At 37.3% G+C, this 20,840-nt stretch overlaps 1 protein-coding gene across 1 annotated transcript in view; it reads left to right on the top strand.

The window, feature by feature from the left end:
- Nucleotides 1-1,092: 1,092 nt before the first annotated feature.
- The window catches only part of MEI4 (meiotic double-stranded break formation protein 4), a gene marked incomplete at its 3' end in the record, with an annotated part of 137,383 nt that continues 117,635 nt past the window's right edge, over nucleotides 1,093-20,840 (top strand). Inside the window, exon 1 of the mRNA XM_081036683.1 lies at nucleotides 1,093-1,338. Within this exon, the coding sequence (XP_080892809.1) occupies nucleotides 1,107-1,338 (232 nt within the window). The 5' untranslated portion in view covers nucleotides 1,093-1,106. The remainder of the gene's footprint in view (nucleotides 1,339-20,840) is intronic.

Here is a 20,840-nt window from a genome sequence, read left to right as displayed (position 1 = left end):
TACGGAAAACAGTATGGAGGTTCCTCCAAAAATTAAAACTAGGAGTACCATATGACCCAGCAATCTCACTTCTGGGTATTTATCTGAAGAAATCCAAAACACTAATTCAAAAAGACATATTCACCCTTATGTTCTTTGCAGCACTATTTACAATAGCTGAGATATGGAAGCTGTTCAAGTATCCATCAGTAGAGAAATGGATAAAGAAGGTGGCATATATATATTATACATATATATATACACATATATATACACATATATACACATATATAGCGATATTATTCAACAGCTGTAAAAACAAATGAATTCTTACCATTTGCAACAACAGAGGTGAGCCTAGTGGGTATTATGCAAGTGAAATAAGCCAGACAGAGAAAGACAAATACCGTATTTCACTTACATATGTAATCTAAAAGAGGAAAACAAATGAACAAACAAAACAAGACAGAGACTCCATGATACAGACAGATGTATAGATTTATCAGGGTAATCACTTTGTAAGTTATATATATGCCTAATCATTCGTTGTACACCTGAAAGTAATATATTATTGTATGTCAACTGTAATTGGAAACAAATTTTTGAAGTCTCAGTTCTACCTCAAATTTGCTGAATCATATTTGGGGTAATAGACCAGGTATTTGTGTGTGTGTGTGTGTGTGTGTGTGTGTGTATGTGTGTGTGTGTATACATGATATTATGATAAATCTATACTATCAATGCACATACACACAAGTTCATATATAACATACATATGTGCCTATATACATATCCCTCTAGATTCTGATGTGTGACTCTGGTTAGAAACCACTGAAAAATTAATGTGTTTTTTCCACCTGAAAAATTTGTCAAATTATCTGAACGTATTGTTTTGAATCTTCATACACTTAATATTCCAGTGAATGCATTTTTCTTTTGCATATTTTTTTCATATTGTTTTCAGTTCCTGAGAATTTTTTTCTGTTACTTGATGTCAAGTTGTGTTATAAACATATTAATTAGTGATACTCTGCAAAATCAATTTTGAACAAATGAAATGCACTGCAAAAGTTAAAAGGAATTTGTTACTTTTTTTCTTATTGAACTATATAGGGAAAAAAGCCAAGATGGATAATCAAGCATGGTACTTGAGAACCTCAAAGCTGGCTCTGGCCTTGGCAATTATCCGCTCAAAACCAGCAGACAAAAGCAGCAGAGAATACACAGAGCACCTTGCATTGGTCGTGTCTGGGCAGGAGTCGAAGTGGAGATCAAAAGTTGAAGCCTTAGAAGCTGAAGTTCTGCAATTACGTCAAAAACTTCTTCTGAGCAAGATTTGTTCTGGATTATTTAAGAGTGGTGAGTATATGAAATTGCCCTTTGGTAGTATACCCATCTATTAGAGTTCAGCTTCATTATTATTATTATTATTATTATTATTATTATTATTATTATTATTTTAAAGGAGCAAAACTTTTATTTATTTATTTATTTATTTATTTTCATTTTTTTCATTTTTTATTAGTTTACTAATCAGCTTCATAATTATTTAGACATTGTTTAGTTTCCAAAAACTAGACTTCTTCTTCTCTTTACCCTGTAGAGATTTTTTCACTTCTAGCCATTTATTAGAAGTTTTTTGTTACTTCATAATGAATGGGACTACATTAGATGTATTTTATATTGCTTTTTTATTAAATAATTCATCTAGCAGTCATATATATAATGTATATATATGTATATATATGTATGTATATATATGTATGTATGTGTGTGTATGTGTATATATATATATATATATATATATATATATATATATATATATATATATATATATGTCAAGTACCAGCTGTGGAGCAGGCATGCAGTGGGTGGTGTGGACCCAAAAACACATGAGAGGAGGGCTGTCCGTGCCATTAAGTACCTTTCTTTCCAGCAGGGAAAATGACCTATAAATAATCAACCCAGTTGTGATAAATGTGATAATAGAGGTAGTAAGAAAGTGCAGAGGGGAAGCTATTCATTCTGCCTGGGTTCTTGAGAGGATTCTCAGGTCTGGCCCTCATGAGTCTGGCCACTAGTCTTTGAGATGGTCACAGAGCGGCAGGAGGCAGAAGATGAGCAAAGGCACAGAGGTGGAGTGTACATGTCCATTCAGGATAGTGCCACAAGCATTACATTTCAGTGACCAGAACACCGTAACATAGAGATGTGGTTGGGGAGAAAGGAAGAAGTGAGTTGGGACCATGTTCCTTGAGTGTCATCCTAAGGACTACTTTATTGTTCTATCTATCAGTAAGTTGACCATACAATTTATGGTCTCTGTAAGGCCCTTTGAGAGTGAAAGGAAGGGAGTATTAATAATTACACTAGCACAACAGGCAAAAACCAGGACTCACTTGGACACACTGGCATGCGGTTACCTCATTCATTAGGAGCCAACAACTTCATTGATGCGGACGACTGAGCCTCATATTGTGATTGGGAAACACAATTCTGGTGATTTTTTCAGAAATGTAAATCAGATCACATTACCTCTTTGAGGAAAACCTTTCCCTGGCTTCCAGTTCTTCCTAACATTAGATCCAGATTAATGATCATGGCCCATAATGCTGTAGGTGATTTCACCTCTACTCACTTCATCTCATACAACCTCCCTGTTGTAAACTTAGCTCCAGTCAGCATGGGCCTCCTTCCAGTCCTGGAAACCTCTTCTTGCCTCGGGACTTTGCTATGCTCTTATCTTTATCTCTCTTTGTGGCTTCCCTTCTTAGACATCTTATCCTAAATGACACCTCCTCAGTGTCTATTCTATATACAATAGCACCTCCTATCAGTTACTCTTTACCCAAACACTCCCGGTACATTATCTGTTTGTTTACTAGGTTGTTGCCTAATCTCCTGAACTAGAGTCTAAATTCACAGTGTGTCTTTGACTTGCTCAGCACTCTACTAAATGCCCACTCAAAAGCCTGGTACTCAATCAATATTTGTCAAATGGAAGTGGAGCACAGAGGATGTTTTGGCTATAGCAGTGATTGGAGGCAAGGAGACAAGTTTTAAAAGCATTTGCCGACGCCAGTATGAAGAATGATGAGTTGAACTAGATCAATGCTAGTGAGAAGTAGGTCACACAGGTAGGAATGATTTCAGAGTAGACACTTCGGACACTTGTGAATGATTTCAGAGAGTGGTTAAGGGAGATAGAGGCATTTAGGAAAATTGAGGTTTCCAATCCTGGTTATTGAATTGATTGTGATGCTTTGAATCCAGATAGTAAACACAGAAATAAGCTCATAGGATAAAAGGTTGAGTCCAGGTTTGTCCGAGTCTAGGCTAATCCCCGACGATACAGGGATTACTTAGAAAGAAGGCGGAAGTATGGTCCTAAAACTCACAGGGGGTGAGCAGGCTGGAAATATAGACACGGACTTAGAATTCACTGGTATTTAAGTGATACTCAATGTTACAGCTGTAGATGAGACCCACAGGGAGAATAAAGCGGCAGGGTGGGTGTACTGTGGGTCCAACATTTCTGGAGTGGGAAGAAGAAAAGGAGCCACTGACAAGAATGTGACTATTACATTAGGAGTGTGCAGATGTAGTGCACACGTGACTGCTGTGGGTAATAAGGTACAAACTTTAGTGCTGGGGATTATGGGAAAAATTGCTAATCTAATACCCAGATGTTACTAAAATCTCACTGTTGTGTGAACGAAAATAGTGTTATATGATTTATAGCCGCATTTTAGTCTCTCTAGATTATTTCTAGGTAATAGTACTCAGTCAATGGCAAACAAAATCAATTTTCTTAATTTTTTTATGTGAAATTATATGATTAATATAATGGCACACACGTGAAAACTTCCAGTGATCTTAAAGTGTGACTATCACAAACATCCGTGGCATCAAAATTGTTGTTTACCAGGAGGGGTCTATTTATAGCACTGATAAAGTGGTTTGTATTATTTATTTGGAACATGAGTGTGCCTAATAGTGAGAGCCTAGGGGAGGACTTCCTCTGACACTGAAAACTTTCACTTGCAATGCCTGTGAGAGAAATTTTCAAACATCATGTAACGAAAATCAGTTTTACTCGCAGTAGACATTGTAGGTAAAGTGTTTCATTGCAGATGTTGGAAGTAATCTGTTTCTCCATCTGTTAGCTTAAGCTTGAATAATGAGGAATAAATGGCTAGATTCAGATAAACAGAGCAACTATTAAAGGGGAAAGAAAGAAAAAAAAAACACCTAAGGGGTTATTAGATTGATAGGGAGATAACAGAGGAATGCATCTGTTATTAAAAGATGTGTAATTTGAAAGACTGACATGCCTTGCATGAAGAAAATCCCACACCTAAAAATAAAAACTATATTATAGATGTATTTATATTATTAAATATTTATTTCTGGAATATTCAGGGTTGCTCTACAGGTGCAATTGTTCTTGAGTGTTTAGAGACAGCAGGCCCTCCATAAGTGTTGAATGGAATACTTCTTGACAGAATGAGCGGCTGGGGAACTTAATTTACAGCATCAACTATGCTTTGAAGCAACAGAGCAACCCAGAATTAAATAAAGCAGAGCTAAAATGGCAAAGTAAACAAATAAGGAAGTATTATATAAGTTTTACAGCATTTTAGGAACTCAGCTACTTCTTTGATTTATTTTGCTACAGCTTCTTAAACAGAAATACGCTTTTTAATTTTAATTATTAAGGGACTAGAATTTGCTCTTAGAATTATGCCACATGTTTATTTTACTTAAATGCTCCTTAGCAGTGGGAGAGAGGGAGGAAGGGAGGGAAGAAGGAAGGTCAGCAGGCAGGAAGGGAGGAAAGATCAAAGAAGCCCAGATATCCAGTGACACATTTCTCAAAACCATTTTGGTGATGCATGGCAGACACAGTTAGTTGTCTACTCTGTATCCTGCTCTCTTCTTCCTTACTAAAGCACTCCACTTTTCTTTTGGCAGAAATGTGCTCATGCCCAGTGGGTGAATCTACGAAAGGTGTAATCTTGTTTTGCCAATATTGTTCTAAGGTAGGGCAGAGGCCAATGAAAGAGGAAAAGCAATTTTCGGGGCTTTTGATAAAGATTTGTTTCTTTGTATAAAGAGACTGAGACTCATGAAAGAGAACAATAAGAAATCTTTTTTTTTTTTTTTTTTACCTAAAACACTTGTTTCACTACTATGTGAACATATGATGCCTGGAATTGTGGTAGCTGTTTTGCAACTGTGAGGAGATACTGAAAAATTAATGCCAGCATGTTAAGTATGGTGATGTAGTACCATATTTCCCTGAAAATAACACTGTGTCTTATATTAATTTTTTGCTCCAAAAGACGCATTAGGGCTTATTTTCAGGGGATGTCTTATTTTTTCATGCACAACAATCTACATTTATTCATTTACTCATGTATAAAAATCTACATTTATTCAAATACAGTCATGTGATCTTCTTCTGGAACATCGACAAAACTCTCCAAACACCGAATTCTGGCTTGAATTTCTTGTAATTCCATTTTTTATAGAAACATTGGCCCCAATCTCTCATGTCCAGCAATGGAGCTCTCCTTAAATGAGCACTTCCTGTCCATGCAGCCTGCTCGTAGTGCACTGGCAACACAGCTGTCAGTGATTTTATCGCAGGAATTCTTCATCCAAGTCACGACCTCTTGCAGGCGAGGCTTCACAGTTTCCACGCTGATTTCTCTCCATTCTGTTTTCAATGTAGTCATTGATTTCCATGCTCAAATGGTCATTGAATGGTTTGTTATTGCAATATCAAGAGTCTGGAGATAGGCAGTCATTCCTGCAGGAATGTTTTGATCCATTTGTTCCATTCTTTTCTGTGCAAGGAAGTTCTTCACAGCACTCAGCAGTGAGTGCTGGCTGAATCCCAAACTAGCAGACCTCTTTGGCCACCTCGCAAAACAAATGGCAGCATTAAATCGACCCACTTCCTTATAACTGCGTGTGTGCACCAGGCTTTTTTTGGTTTCAAGAACATAAATGCCTGAAACACGTTCAACCTTATCTTTCTTGCCCTTAGTGATGATTAGAGGTGGGGCTTTCTTTCCATCCAGACGAATTGCCAAAATACAGGTAACATGTGCACTTTCATAACCAGTGGAGGGAATATGGATTAACGAGCTACCCCTCTGATCAACTGTCATTTGAGATCCTTGGCCCATAAACACTGCAGTTTCATCCATAACAATCATGTTGGCGAGTTGGCATTTAGAAAAGTCGATGCCATCACCGAAGACTTGAATGCAAGTGCATGTTTAATAACTTCAGCATCTTCCAGCTTGAATAGTGTTGTCGATCTTCTTAGAGACAGTTCATATCGCTGAAGGAAGCCGTCCAGCCAGTGTTGTGATGCTTTGAATTCTTCTGGGGATATTTCTAACTGTGGTGCCATTGCAAGAACAAATGCTTGAATATCAGCCCAGCGCACAACCAAAGCCTTTGCTCTCCCGTCAGCAGTCCATTCATAGATGATGTCTTCCAACTCAGGAAATAATGGTTATCGACCTGATCCACACTCGCGTTTCTTAGCATTTGCCTCATCCACCTGTTGACTGAGGTTATCATACTCTGCTCGCCGTCTTCGGACCATTCAAAGATCCCACTTCTTCTCTTTTCAGAAAGAGGTAAGATTCTTGCACCGGGAGTCCTCTACGATTCCTTCCATGTATTCAATGGAATAGCTCTTTCTTTTTGCACTCATCTTGTCTGGGGATCAAAATATCATTTCCTTTAAATCAACCATTAAATCAAGTGTTAATTGAAGACTTACGAGACAGGAGTGGCAACAAAAATGTTGACAGTTAAGAATGATGGTCCAATACAGAAGGCAAGAAGACATATGAAGAAATACTCAACCTCACTAACCATCAGAGAAATGCAAATAAAAACCACAATGAGATACCACCTCACTCCAGTCAAAATGGCTATCATCAATAAATCAACAAACAACAAATGCTGGCGCGGATGTGGAGAAAAGGGAACGCTAGTGCACTGTTGGTGGGATTGCAGTTTGGTGCAGCCACTATGGAAAACAGTATAGAGGTATCTCAAAAATCTGAAAATGGAACTACCTTATGATCCAGCAATTCCACTCCTAGGTATCTATCTGGAGAAATCCAAAACTCCAATTCAAAAATCTGTATGCACTTCTATGTTTATTGCAGCACTTTACACAATAGACAAGATATGCAAACAACCGAAATGCTCATCGGTAGATGACTGGATTAAGAAGCTGTGGTACATTTATACAAAGGAGTATTACGTAGCCATAAAGAAGAAAGAAATCTTATCATTTGCAACAACATGGATGGATCTAGAGAACATTATGTTAAGTGAAATAAGTCAGAAAGAGAAAGAGAAGTACCATATGATCTCACTTATATGCAGAATCTAAAGAAAAGAATAAGTGAATGAACTAATCAGAAACAGTTTTGGGGACAAAAGAAAAAACCGAGAGTTGTTAGATGGGCGGGGGGGGGGGGGGAGGATAAGGGGAAAGGTGAAGGGATTAGGAAGCAGCTGGTAACCACAAGATGGCCTCAGGGTTTTTTGAAAATTAATTTGGGGAAAGTATTCAATAATGTTGTAAAGATTTTGTTGGGTATCCGATGGACATGTGTCCTATTTGGGAGACCACCTCAGGGATACTGTGGATGCCTGATCATGGCATTGTACACCAGAAGCTAAACATTAATGAATGCCAACTACAATTTTATATATATAATGTGATGGCTCGGTGCGAGGTCGGAGGGATAGTGGATGGGAGAAGGGGGGTCCACAGTGTGAGGGATATAAATGATGAACGTCTAAGTATTACCTTGTCTTGTACACCTGAAACTAATAAATTAAAAAAAAAATGATGGTCCATACAAAAGCTATGAAAAATTGCAGGCACCAAAATTCAGAAAACATTTCTGTATTTCATACGAGTGCATTAAGTATGTCTGTTGCAACACACAACATATTGAAATATGAAGATCACATTAGACACAACCACGTCCATTTGTTATCAAGTGTGCACATATTCTTGCGTTGTGTCTGTACTCTGATTGGTTATTCGGCAATAAGTCTCGAGTTCATCCATTTACATAGCCATTTACCTCTCATCCAAAGGTGCCCGCTTGGGTATTTAAAAATACTTAATTATAATTTATATTATCATTTATTTTAAGTATTAATGTCAATGTTGTTTATTTATATCTAATTATATATTAATATTATTATTTTATAATTCAATACGTCTGTCGTGTGTTGCAACGGACATAATAAATGTATCTTAACTGGGGCTTATTTTGGGGATAGGGCATCCTGAAATCCTTATTACGAGCATCCTGAAAAATCATGCTAGAGCTTATTTTCTGATTAGGTCTTATTTTGGGGGGAAATATGATAGGATGAAAAGAACCAGGGTCCTTCTCAACATTGCTGAGAAGTCAAAGCAACTCTAGGGTTACTTTATTAGGAATTTTTAAAAAGGTAAAACACAGAATTGTAATCCATGTATTCTCTTCCTTGTATCTGAGCACATCCTAAATATATTATAGAGCAGGAAAGGGGTGGGAGTCATGAATAAATTAGAGCAGCACTACTTTTTCTCCAAAGAATCTTCTTGATCTGTAGGAGAGAAGAATGAGAGAAAAAAACTATGTTCTTTAATCTAGAACAGCTTCTTAAAGATAGCTTCATAATATTTGTAAGCATTTCATCCAGGTCTAAGTAGGTGAGTGAGTGAGACCCATAGAACAGAGACTGGCCAGGAATGTGTTAGTGGCTATTCTGAAGGGGACATGGTGAAAAGAGCAGGGTCTTGTTAGTGGGATACATGGCGTAGAACTTCAATGAGCAGATTCAGAATTAAAATTTGAGTGTGAGTGAGTGTGTGTGTGTGTGTGTGTGTGAAGGGGGATCTGGATAGTTGCTATTATACAGCAGTTTGATAATCACAGGACGGAAGTAAATGGATGTAGTGTGTAGGGTATATGCTTTTGCCCCTACAATTTCACATACTCAGTTTCTTCATAAGTGATACATAGGCTACTGGATGAGAAACTGGCTAGAGTGAAAAACTAAGAGAATCAAATCAAACTAATTCATTGATTTACATGTTTATTTGGTAACATTCATTGAATACCGAGTTCATGTATTCATGTACAGAGTGTTTGGGGTGGGTGGTGATGGTGTGCAGAGCAGCACGATTAATTTAGGTTGAATTTAAGTTAGCTCTTCTCTGTTTGGGGTCCTGTGAAACAACCAACCCAGCTAGGTGGCCTTAGGAGCTTTCCTACCCTACTAGCTGTCAGAGCTTAAGCTTGTCTACCTCCCTTCCCATTGTCCCCCTTGACTGCTTCATACCCTGAGTATTGAATCTGTAGTTTTCCACTGCCTGCCCCAGACCCTGCTTCTCCTCTGTGTAACTCTGGATTTAGGAAAAGGTTTCTAGCTAGACTGGTATTGACCAGGGGTCAGAACAGCGGCTGGATATCCCAACTGCCAGTGTGCACCCTGACAGACCCAGTGTGGACCTTGTCTTTGTCTTTTGATGGCTACTCAGGCCACTCAGCCTTTGTCCCATCTCTGTTCTTCTCACCTTGTCCCAGACCATGTACTGAGGAGACACTGCAATAACTGACTGACAGTCACATTTGTGGAGCTCAGCATTTATATGTTGGGGCATTCACAGTTTTACAGATGCTGAAATAGTACAGAAAATGAATGCATAAGCTCTTCTAATATAGATTGTTAAACATAATGAAGGAAATTTGCTTAAAATTCCATTTGACTTAAAACACACATGTGTAATGTACATATACATCTAAGAATGTGCCCTTAATTTAATATTGATTCTAATGAAAGACTCCTAAATGACTTAAAGTAAATTGATCATTACACATTAGACATATTTTACTCATTATGTAAAAATTGAATTAATCTTTTGATATTAGAGATCATTAGCATACAAAGAAATTAAAGTTAACAAAGCTCAGAATATTAAATGGCTTTAACAGTGACAAGGCAATAATTTAGAAATGTAATCATCTTAGTTATCATACCAGGAGCTGACTCTGGTAGGAATGGAGGTAGGGAGTAAGGGCCAAAAAATACTGGTGTAGGTACTGGGCCTGAAAGAATCCCGGCGCTTCAGAGGCTGGGCTTAGGTGAGGGCAGCTGAGAATCCTACAGCATGCAGTGTCCCAAATGGAAATCAGCAGTCCTCCCACTCCTCTTCCTTTGACCAGGCTCTGAATGTCATCGCATGATATAACCATCTTCTTTGCCAAGGCTGGGTTCCAGAACAGAAGGTATCATGAATGTCCAGGTAATCCCCTACGTAGGTTTATTGTACTTTTTGGGTATCTCTGGATTCTCTGCTCTTCACTCCATTTCCAGTGCCACCTCCTTGGTCTTGCTTGATTTATCCCCATTGGACTTAATGTTTATAGTTGTAGTTTTGCTGCTTTCAAATCTAGATTACAGCCCAGTCCCGAGTCTTCTCATTTACTTTGGGATAAACCCAGAATCATCAAAATGGGTTACAACATTCTCCACACGTTAGCTCTTGCTTACCTCTCTAGCCCCACCTCTCACCACGCATGTCCTCCACATTCTGTGCTGCTACACATGGAATTTTTTTTCACTTACTTGAATCCACCTTATTCTCTTTGAGTTCTAGGTTTCTACACATGCCATTTCTCTCTGTAGGATATGTTCTTCCTCTCCTTTTTGTCTGACTGTACACTAGTTTTTTTTCTAATGTAGTTTTAATGTCCCTTCTGCCTCAGCTGACAGCCTCCCTAGACTATATAATTAGATTCTCCTGCTGGGGGGAGGCTCATACTATCCTCTACTTTTCACAGCATTTGTGAGCTTAATTTGCATTGTTTAAGCAGCCTGTCTACCTTGTAGGACTGAAACTCCATGCTTACAAGACTCTGTCTTTTCTGATCACTGTTGTATTCCTAGGGTGAGCACGGAGCCTGGCACTGGATGGGGGAGGGGGCAGGCTTAGGGATATTTGTCAAATGAATAAGTGTAGACATGGTATATGTGAGTGTTAGTACTCTGAACAAAATGGCCTTGTAGATCTGTTTTTTCTGGACATCTACAAACCTCTGTATTGATGGGAAGGGGATCCAGAGAGCAAGATCCAGCATCCTAGAGAAGGGGACCCACGAAGGTAGGGTGAGTTTCAGGGAGCCATGTACACATACAGAGATTTAATCAGAACAGAATAAATGAAGAGTGACAGTGTTGACTTCCGATCTCTGGAACAAAAGCTAAAGCTATTCAAAATGCTTTTGCATTCCTAGGTCTTTGCTCAATGTGATTTTTAAAAAAAACAGTTGAACCTGTAGCAAGTTTTAAGGGCTAGCCCTTATACTTAGGATCATATTTACTTTTGCAGGGTTTGTCTGTGTTTTTTAAATGCTCCACTGTTTCTGTTTTTGAATTTTAAGATTCTGTTAGACATCTAAAGTTACCTTGAGGTTTCTGGATTTAATATTTGGATCTTAGACAGCCTGAAATTTATATTTTAGAATAAATTCAATGTGCAGTGAATAGAATCAAGGTAGATAGCTCTAGATTATAGTTTATACTGGGAAAATTAAAGGAATAATATCAATTCCATCATCAGAACAAAAAGGAAATCAGATAAAAAGGGTAAATAGAAGTAGGTTTGAGACTCTGCATTTCTGATAAGCTCCAAGGTGCTGTCCCTCCCGCTGATCTGAAGACCACAGTTTGAGTAGCAAGGGATGGTGGACTATTTGGGGGAGGGGAGGTTGTCTCTTAAGGGAAGGGGAAAAGGGTGGTAGTTGGAGAGGGTGCAAGGTGAAGGGAAAGTTCTTTTGTTGTTAAGATGGAAAGAGATCAGCACACTGGTACTTTTGTGGGAAGGAATTCACAGAGATAGGAAAGTGGAAAATACGAAAGGCAGAGAATTATGCTTTCTTATAAAGGAATCATAGGTGGCTTGGGGCCTGAAACCCAGAAGAAATACAGAGCATACATGGAGAGACTGGCCCTGGACCTCAAGAAGGCACCACCATCTCTTCTGAGACTCTGCTGAGGTAGCAGTAGGTACCCTTTTATTCATGTTTTTGCCGAGTTCATTTCTTGTAGCTCTTCAAAGAGCTCTCCTTTAAAGTTCATTTTTTTCCCCACATACTTCTCCCCAAGTGCCCATTATTCCTAAATCTGTCTCCTGGTCCTATTATTTTTATTTTCAAACTGCCTTTAGATTTTCATTTTTGCATTGTTTTCTCTGCTGCTTCAACTCCTGTCTAAGAAGTCAGTCCCACCTCTTGTGTTTGTTGTAGTAAAAGAAATGAGGACAATAAGGAACTTGCTTAAAGTTAAATGGTAAGTAGATGGAGTATAATTCCTCTAAGATCCCAGCATGACGCCTTACTAGTACTTTAAGGCGGTTTCTTAAACCAGTGATTCTCAAAGTGTGCTCCTCAGACCAGCTGCCTCAGCATCAGGCGGAAACTTGTTTAAAATGCAGATTATCAGATCCCCCTGAATCAGTATCTCTGGGTGTGGGCCCAGCAATCTGTGGCTTAACAAACCCTCTAGGTGGTTTGATGAAAACTGAAGTTTGAGAACCACTGGTTTAAACAAATAAAATTCAAATATATGTTCAGGTAGCATAATAAGACCTCTCCAAAAAAGGGGTCAGTAGATACCTATTCATCCCCAATCCAAAATATCTGAGTGCAATGAATCATCAGGAGGGATTTGTAGGCCCACCTCTGAAAGATTATTATTATTATTATTATTATTTTATTATTATTTTTTTTTACTTTACAGAGGATAATTTTATTTTATTTTTAATTTTGTTTTTAATTTTCAAATACAGTTGGCATTCAATATTATATTAGTTTCAGGTGTATAGCATTAGTTTCAGGTTAGACATGTATATAACTTATGAAGTGATCCCCCAGTAAGTCTAGTTCCCATCTGATACCATACGTAGTTATTACACTGCAGTTGACTATATTCCCTATGCTGCACTTTATTCCCTGTGTTACAAAATAGTCATGGGGATGAAAGGTTTCTTAATACCAACTCACAATATTTGGCCCCAATCACCAAAGAATTAAGAAAGTGTTCATTTAGAGCCTGGTTAAACTGAGGCAGGTAGTAGAAATGACAGAAGATGAACAAACAAACAAAAAATAGTAACATTAACATGATCCTAACAACTATGTTTGATACCATTCCATATTGTTCAATGAAATATGTATATAAACATAATAGGAATCCAAGGATTGTGTAGTATAGGTTTTTGTTCTAGGGGGACTACTCTATTCTCTCTTTATCCCTCTTCCCCTCTCTCCCTCCCTCCATCCTTACTTCCCTCCTCCCTTCCTAATAAGCACCCATTTGTGCCACGATAGAGGACTCAGAATATAAGCTGTTTTTTCTGGCATATAAAATGTGCAGTTGTGTGAGATGGCATTCCCCCTCATACTCTCCCCCGCTCCACTTTTTCGCAGGGTAAACATTCGTTTTTATATTTATTTCAAGCAATTTAAAAGACATCTTGTAGGGGAAATTTTTGGACTGGAAATGCAGTATACTGTATACTGGAAATAAGTAGAAAACCTTAAATTTGATTAAGTTATACTATTATACCAATCCGTATAAAGTAACATTGCTAAAAAGAAATATGCTGCTATAAATGAACGCTAGCATGTTGCAGGCAATAAGACAAGACACATGTACTCATTATAAAGTTTTATATCATGCACTTGGATCTGTGAACACACATGCTGGCATTACATTCTGGGTCGTACTGAGAGCTAAACTAGCTAACCTTGATATAAAGTGAATTTAAATGAATTCCTAAGTGGAATACGGAGACAAAGCACATGTATCAGTAAAAGTGGTACAAAACCAGCAGTGCCTGGGAGCGAATCTCTGTAGAGGGAGGTCCAGTGCGTGTGGGGGACACCTCGGTAGTGTACGTGTAGCACTCGTTACCAGAAGGGGCATTACACTTTTCTTATACTGCAGGTAAACTGTGGTCTTTTAGTTGAATTTCCTGTTTTGGACACATGATTTACGTAAATGTTAAAATTTAAATTGCTCATAAGCATTTCTTAGAGAGTTACTGTGAGTTAAATACGTCAGAGAGTGTCTATGCTGTGGGGTATGTGTGCTGTGAAGACTCTGAGGCAGTGAGCTGCTCTCAGCCATTGAGTGAATCCATTGTTTCACAACATCAGTTATTTTATGGTTAAGTGTGTGATAATTTTTCTTGGTTTTGGTCTCTCCCATTTCTCTTAGAGTCAGAGACAAATACTGTCTATGTGTCTATAATCCATTCAAACTATGTCTGCAAAAACAAGATGAGGATTGCTTCTCAAGGAAGCTGGTTTCTACGCTTTCAAAATCCTACCTCTAGAAATTCCTCATTGCTCTTTTAATTAATAAGTCACATGAAGAACAAATGCTAAGTTGCTTTTGTGGCCTCCCTCGTGCTTGATTCGGTGAGATCTTACATACAGTAGTTTTTCAAAGATGTTTCTCGGCTTGACATTTAAATTACCATCTCTGATTAAGCTTATAAATATTTGTAGTATACATAATTGTCATGGCTAAAGCGGGATTGTCTATGTAAAATGTAGTGTAATATCTACAAAAATGTTATTTTACATTAGTTTGACAAATAATCACTTGGTGAAATGGTAACTGGTAAAAATTTAAATAATGCTTCTGATTCATCTATGTACTTTTTTATTGTATTTGGAGTTCTTACAAATTTATCCATAAAGCAGAATATTACAGAATTTTGGCATCTTTCCTCCCTCCATTGTTATCCTAATGACAGATACCTTTTACCCTAGAATTTAGTATAATTTGTTATTTTTTTCTGTAAAATAATATTTTTGATAAAATGACCTTATTCTTTGACCCAGATCATACAAATTAGATGGCATTTTGCATATTTTAATACCTAATTTTGCTAATAATTGTGCTTTAAATAACTCTGAAGTTGTTTCTACCTGTGTATTTTGTGAAGTGTTTATCCTCTTCTGAATTTTTTTTTCTTTTGATTCTACCATTTATTCCTTCATCATCTTTTGTGGTGGTGGTAAATACACACAACATGACATTTATCATTTTAACCATTTTTAAGTTGATGGTTCAGTGACACTAAATACTGTCACACTGTTGCACAACCATCACTGCCATCCATTTTCAGAGGTTTTTCTTTTTTCGTTTTTAGTTTCAGGTGTACAAAGCAACATAATACTGAGACATTTACACCCCTCACAAAATGACAACTCCCCCTTTCCCAAGCTACTACCCCTCTGACATCTTATATAGCTGTTACAATACCATCGACTATCTTCATTATGCTATACTCCACATGCCGTGACTTATTTATTTATTTACTTACTTACTTAATTAATTAATTAATTATAGTTGACATACAATAGTATTCTACTGGTCAGGCATCTATACAGTCTATGAAGTGATCCTCCTGATAAGTCCAAGGCCTATTGGGCACCTTACATAATCTTTACAACTTTGTTGACTATATTCCCCATACTGTATTTCATAACCCCATGATTATATTGTGTCTACTAATTTGCACTTTTTAATCCCTTCACCTTCTCCCCCATCCCCTCCCTGCTCCCATCTGGCAGCGAAGAAATCCAAAACACTAATTCTAAAAAATATATGTACCCCTATATTTATTGCAGCAGTATTCACAATTGCCAAGATGTGGAAACAACCAAAATACCCATCGATAGACGATTGGATAAAGAAACTGTGGTACATTGCTACAATGGAGTATTACTCAGCCATAAAAAAGAATGCCATTTGCAACAACATGGATGGACCTTGAGAATAATATGCTAAGTGAAATAAGTCAGACTGAGAAAGACAAATACCATACGATCTCACTTAAATGTGGACTCTAAAAAACAGCATGAATGAGCAAATAAAACAGAAATAGACACAGAGATATAGAGAAAAAAAAAAAAAAACCTCATCTGATTATTTTTGTCCTGTAACCATAAGGTGTCTCATCATAGCTGTAATTTCCAAGAAGAAATCAGTCTAAAGTAGGACAAGTCCAGGCTGGTGGCTGCTTCATGTGGCTGTACAGCTCTCTGATGTTTGATGGGGCAAGAGAACTGTGTGCCTCAGTAATCTGTCCTTTTCTTGTCCCTCTGAAACTTCTCTTTAAAAAAGTGCCGTGTCCATGCTTCTATGGTGGTGAACAGTGATGACAAACTTAGCCGTTCACTTGCCTTTAAACAGCAAACACCACATGAACCTAGGCCTTTTGTATCCACATGTCTGTGTAAAAAAGTACCATTAATCAGACTTGCAACTTTAAATTGTTAAATGTATTATTATTTTTTTAAATGACTTTCTGAAAGGCTTTGCCTCTTTATTGTTGATCGACATAAGGCTGCAGTTCCAGGCAGTGGCCCTGAACCCTGCCTATGCATTAGAATCACCTGTTAAAGCTGTTAGAAATCCTGATGCCTGAGTGGCACCCCAGACCAATGATATCAGTCTCGGGGTTGGGCCAAGACATCAGTATTTTTTTTTTTTTTTTTTTTTTTTTTTACAATTTATAGGTTGTTCTAAAGTACAGCCAGGTTTGAGAAACATTGGTTTGGGTAAACTTTTATTTTCTGTGTTCAACCCAAATGCCCTTATTATCAGTTTTCATTATTAATGCCACCTAGTTTTAATCCCCTCATTTTACACGCTGCTATTGGCCCTGTTTGGGGGGAGGCTTCTGACTGTAGGTTTAGTCTACACTAATTGACTTTGTGAGATTTGGGAGCATGGACTATGCTGTTGAGAGGGGAGGGCACATGTGCTGGGGGAGGAGTGTTCAGTTGTCTATGTGCGTGTTTGGATGTGCTGGTGCCACTGAGTTTAGAGTCGGGCCTTTGGTGGGGAGCTCAAGCTCTTTTGTGTCAATAGTAATCGATTATAAAATGAAAACTGGCATTTTTTCCAACCTCCTTTTTTATTCTGTAAGGGTAAATAATAGAGGTAGACAGTTTCTTCCAGTCCATAAAAGCAATAAGGTGATCATAAGGTGTATTGTTTTTAAAATCAGGGAATACATGTATTTCTCCTCTTCCTTCAATATTATTCACTATAGCATATAGCGTATGAACAATTTGTGGTATGCTTTTGCAATACATCTTCTTATGTTATTACTATAGTTACTATACTGTTCTGGGTTCTTGAATTAGTAATAATATTCAGCAGCCCATGATGAGTTAAAATGCCTCTTTAGAAAGAAGCAAGTTTTCCTTCCTTCCATTTGCATGTTGCAGGTGATTCCCCATAACAGCTTGCCTATGAAATCTTACTGGCAATACTTTGGGATATTTTTGAGGAACCCTATATCCATTGATGCAGAGACATTTTCCATTGCATGATTTATCAGTAAATATTTAATTAAGTAAATATTTAATATTTAATTAAGCGGGTACTTAATACACATACACACACACACACAAACACAAAACAAAACAAAAAAAATCACTACCTAATGTTTTAGTTAAAAATACATAAAAACTATTGTGGGAACATTTTCTTATTTCATGAATTCTGATTTTAGTACTGTTACCTTTACCAAGAACTCTCAGCTATTAAAATTACTTAAATAATTAGGATACTATCTTTTAGATAGTTCCGTAGTAAACGCTTTTTCCCCCTACCTAACGACAATTTTCTGTGTTTACTGTAAAGTAGCAGACACTCAGTTTTTATGGCATGAATATCATGGTGATCTGTATGTGTACCAGAAGGCATCTTGGAAATAAATGGAAACGATGCGATTGTAACATCCATTCTGACAACATGTATGAATAAGGAAAAGGACAATACCTAGAACATCATGCTCCATATGTAACACTTTTGTACGCTAATAAAAGATCATCATCAAGGTCTAGCACCCAGTAGATGCTCGATGATTAATTTAAGAGTGAACATGCATAAATGAATGAAGAAAGAACCAACAAAGGGAGAGGGGGTGTTATTGATGGGTTGCTGAGGACATATTCAGAACATAGAGTGCTTATTGGAAAGAGCATGAATTTTGGAGTTAAATGAATCTGGGTTGAATATTAGATCTACTAATGTTTACTAAGCTCTTTTAGGCAAGTCACTTACCTCCCAGGAGACTCAACTTTCCTCCCCTGTAAAATAAGGATGAGGAAGACGATAATGGGAAATTGTGAGGTTTAATGGGGGAATGCTTGTCACCAAATTTCCTGACACACAGATAAAAAATAAATAAATAAATACTAGTTTCCTTCCTCATTGGCCTTGAAATTCTGATGGGAATTACCATTGATTCCTTATCAACAGAAGAACCTTGGTTTTTTTGTTTGTTTTTTTGTTTTGTTTTTGGCTTGAGAATTTTGCTGCTTAGTTCTGTCTTATAAAGACCTGTTTCAACAGATTATACCAGTGGGAAAAGAAAGGACAAAGATTTAAGGGTATGTGTGTTTTTCTTTCCAGTAGTAAAACTGAATGATTGACAGGCATCATTGCCACATTCTCAGATCTTGTCCAATAGCAAAAGCGGAAGATGCTCAGTGTGTTGCTGGACTGGCAGTCTGAGTCTCTTAGGAGTAAACTGCTTAGGAAATTTTGTAGGAATTCAGCTGTTATCCTGTTTAATTATTTTGGGAGTTACATTAAAGGTACTTGATTTTCATTCTCTACTCTGTCTATATATTGTTATGAAAAGTTCTAATCTGAGTTATTTTGTTCTGATTTCTCAATTATATATTTTTTACTGTTCTTCTATAGTGAGCCCTGTGGTTTCTGTCTTTTATAAAATATCATTTCTTCTTGACTATTTCAGGAGTCCCCTGTAGGTCATCTGCAACCCTTTTTTGTCTCTGCCATTTTTACTCACACACAGTTCAGATCATGTTTTAAACAGTGCATAACTTTCTGTTATCTAGGAACAGATTACATTTAAGTCCTTCTCCACTGTGAACACAGACTTTCTTTTCAGCCTTTTATCCTACTCTCTACGTGTCTCTGCACTCTCTCTGTTCTAGCTACACCTTCTCCGAGCCATTGCCCATGCTCCTGCCTCTGTGCCTTTGTTCATGCTCCCTCCTGGGATGAAAGCCCCCCCTAATGAAAGCTCTGTGATCCTTTGACACTCATACTATCTGGAATTGCTCTGGCTTTTCCCCAGTTTGAATGAATTCCTTTGTGTTCTTAGAGCATATCACCTGTATCTCTGCTTGACACTAATGTCTTTTGGCCTATGGTAGAGTTAGTTATTGGCCTGTCTTTTTCTTAGTTCTTTGACTGTAGGAGGTCATGCCTTATTTACCATTTATGTCCCGTTAGCCTTTATTCCAGTGCCTTTACATTTTAGCACTGCATACACTATAAACTCTGTGAAATCATCCACTGGCAAGGCAGAATATATTTAGTTGGCTTATTTTCTCTCTGAAAAAAAAAAGTATGTTACTTTTTGATGGTAAGAGATTATACTGATCTTTTGGTCAAGTTTATTTAATTTCCTAGACCACTGCTTTTTACAATGGGTGATAGATGAATGAACTGTAATACTAAAGCTATGCTGTATTGCTTTATAATTTGTCTTTGCAAGTTATGAAAACCAGCACCCCTAAGAATGAACTTTATTTTCAGGAATATCACAATAGTAAAAATCAGTGGAAATGAGTTCTGCTTGGTCAGCAATAAGGTGTCTGTGGAAAATTGACTTTGAGCTCTCCTTTTTACTACACACAAGAATATATTTTAATCATAATTCACATGTAATAATTGACTACTGCGGTCTCTCTGACTCTACCTCTTGTTCAGAATAAAGAATATTTTTACTTTGTGTCTTTATGCTAAAGAACAGACTCTACAGAATTAAGTATATGACTTTTGGCTATTTCCCTGTGTTATTAGAGTTATTTGAGGATTTACTGGCACATTGGCTACAGTTACAAAAAAATAAATAAATAAAAAAAGAATGTTAGCTATAGAAATGTGTATGTCTCCAGACTGTGACATGTGAATTATTCTTGGTTTTCATAGAAAGCCTATAAATTAGTTCATATACTGAAGGCATGAGATGAGCTATTATGTCCTCCTTCAAATATTTTATTCCAAGGTGAAATGAAAGGCATTTAACTCCTAGATTCAAAATTGGCCAATTACAGTATTTTTCTATTTTTGAATTGTCACTCAGTCTAGAGGTATTACCAATATTTTCAAATAGTCTTGCAAGTTTTTAAAGAAAAGAGTCATTTGTGTTATTCTGCAATGAATAATCTTTTCACCTCTGAGCTTTCATAACACTTTTCTTGTGATGCTATTAAAACATTCATTTAGGGAAATTGCTGAACACTTGCTTTGTGCCAGGCACCATGATAAGTGCTTAGGATACAGTGGTAAGACTGATGTGGTACCTCCTTTTTGGAGGTTAAGTCTAAAGCAAAAGACAAGCAGCTAACATGTAAGAACAGGCTCTATGGGAGCACATTTCAGAGGAATCTGATCTGATCTATAAAGTCAGGAAAGGCATTCCTGAGGAGAAACATTTAAATTCAAATATGAAGCCTGAAAAAGTCAGTCAAGATAGGTGGATTTGGAAGGGGTAGGAGAATATTCTTAGTTAATTAATCAATCAATCAATAAATAAAAGCAAAGAAGTGTAGAGCTATATATGTCTACAGGAATGATTTCACTGGAAATCACTGATTCCACACACTGGAATCACCTGAGATGTTTGAAAAAATTCAATCTTAGACTCGACTCTGAGAGAGGCTATGGATACTGGAAAACCATAA

Source organism: Rhinolophus hipposideros, assembly GCF_964194185.1.
Source record: "Rhinolophus hipposideros genome assembly, chromosome: 3".
NCBI lineage: Eukaryota > Metazoa > Chordata > Mammalia > Chiroptera > Rhinolophidae > Rhinolophus > Rhinolophus hipposideros.
Note: the sequence above shows the minus strand (reverse complement) of the source record. Positions and strands in the feature narration are given on the sequence as shown.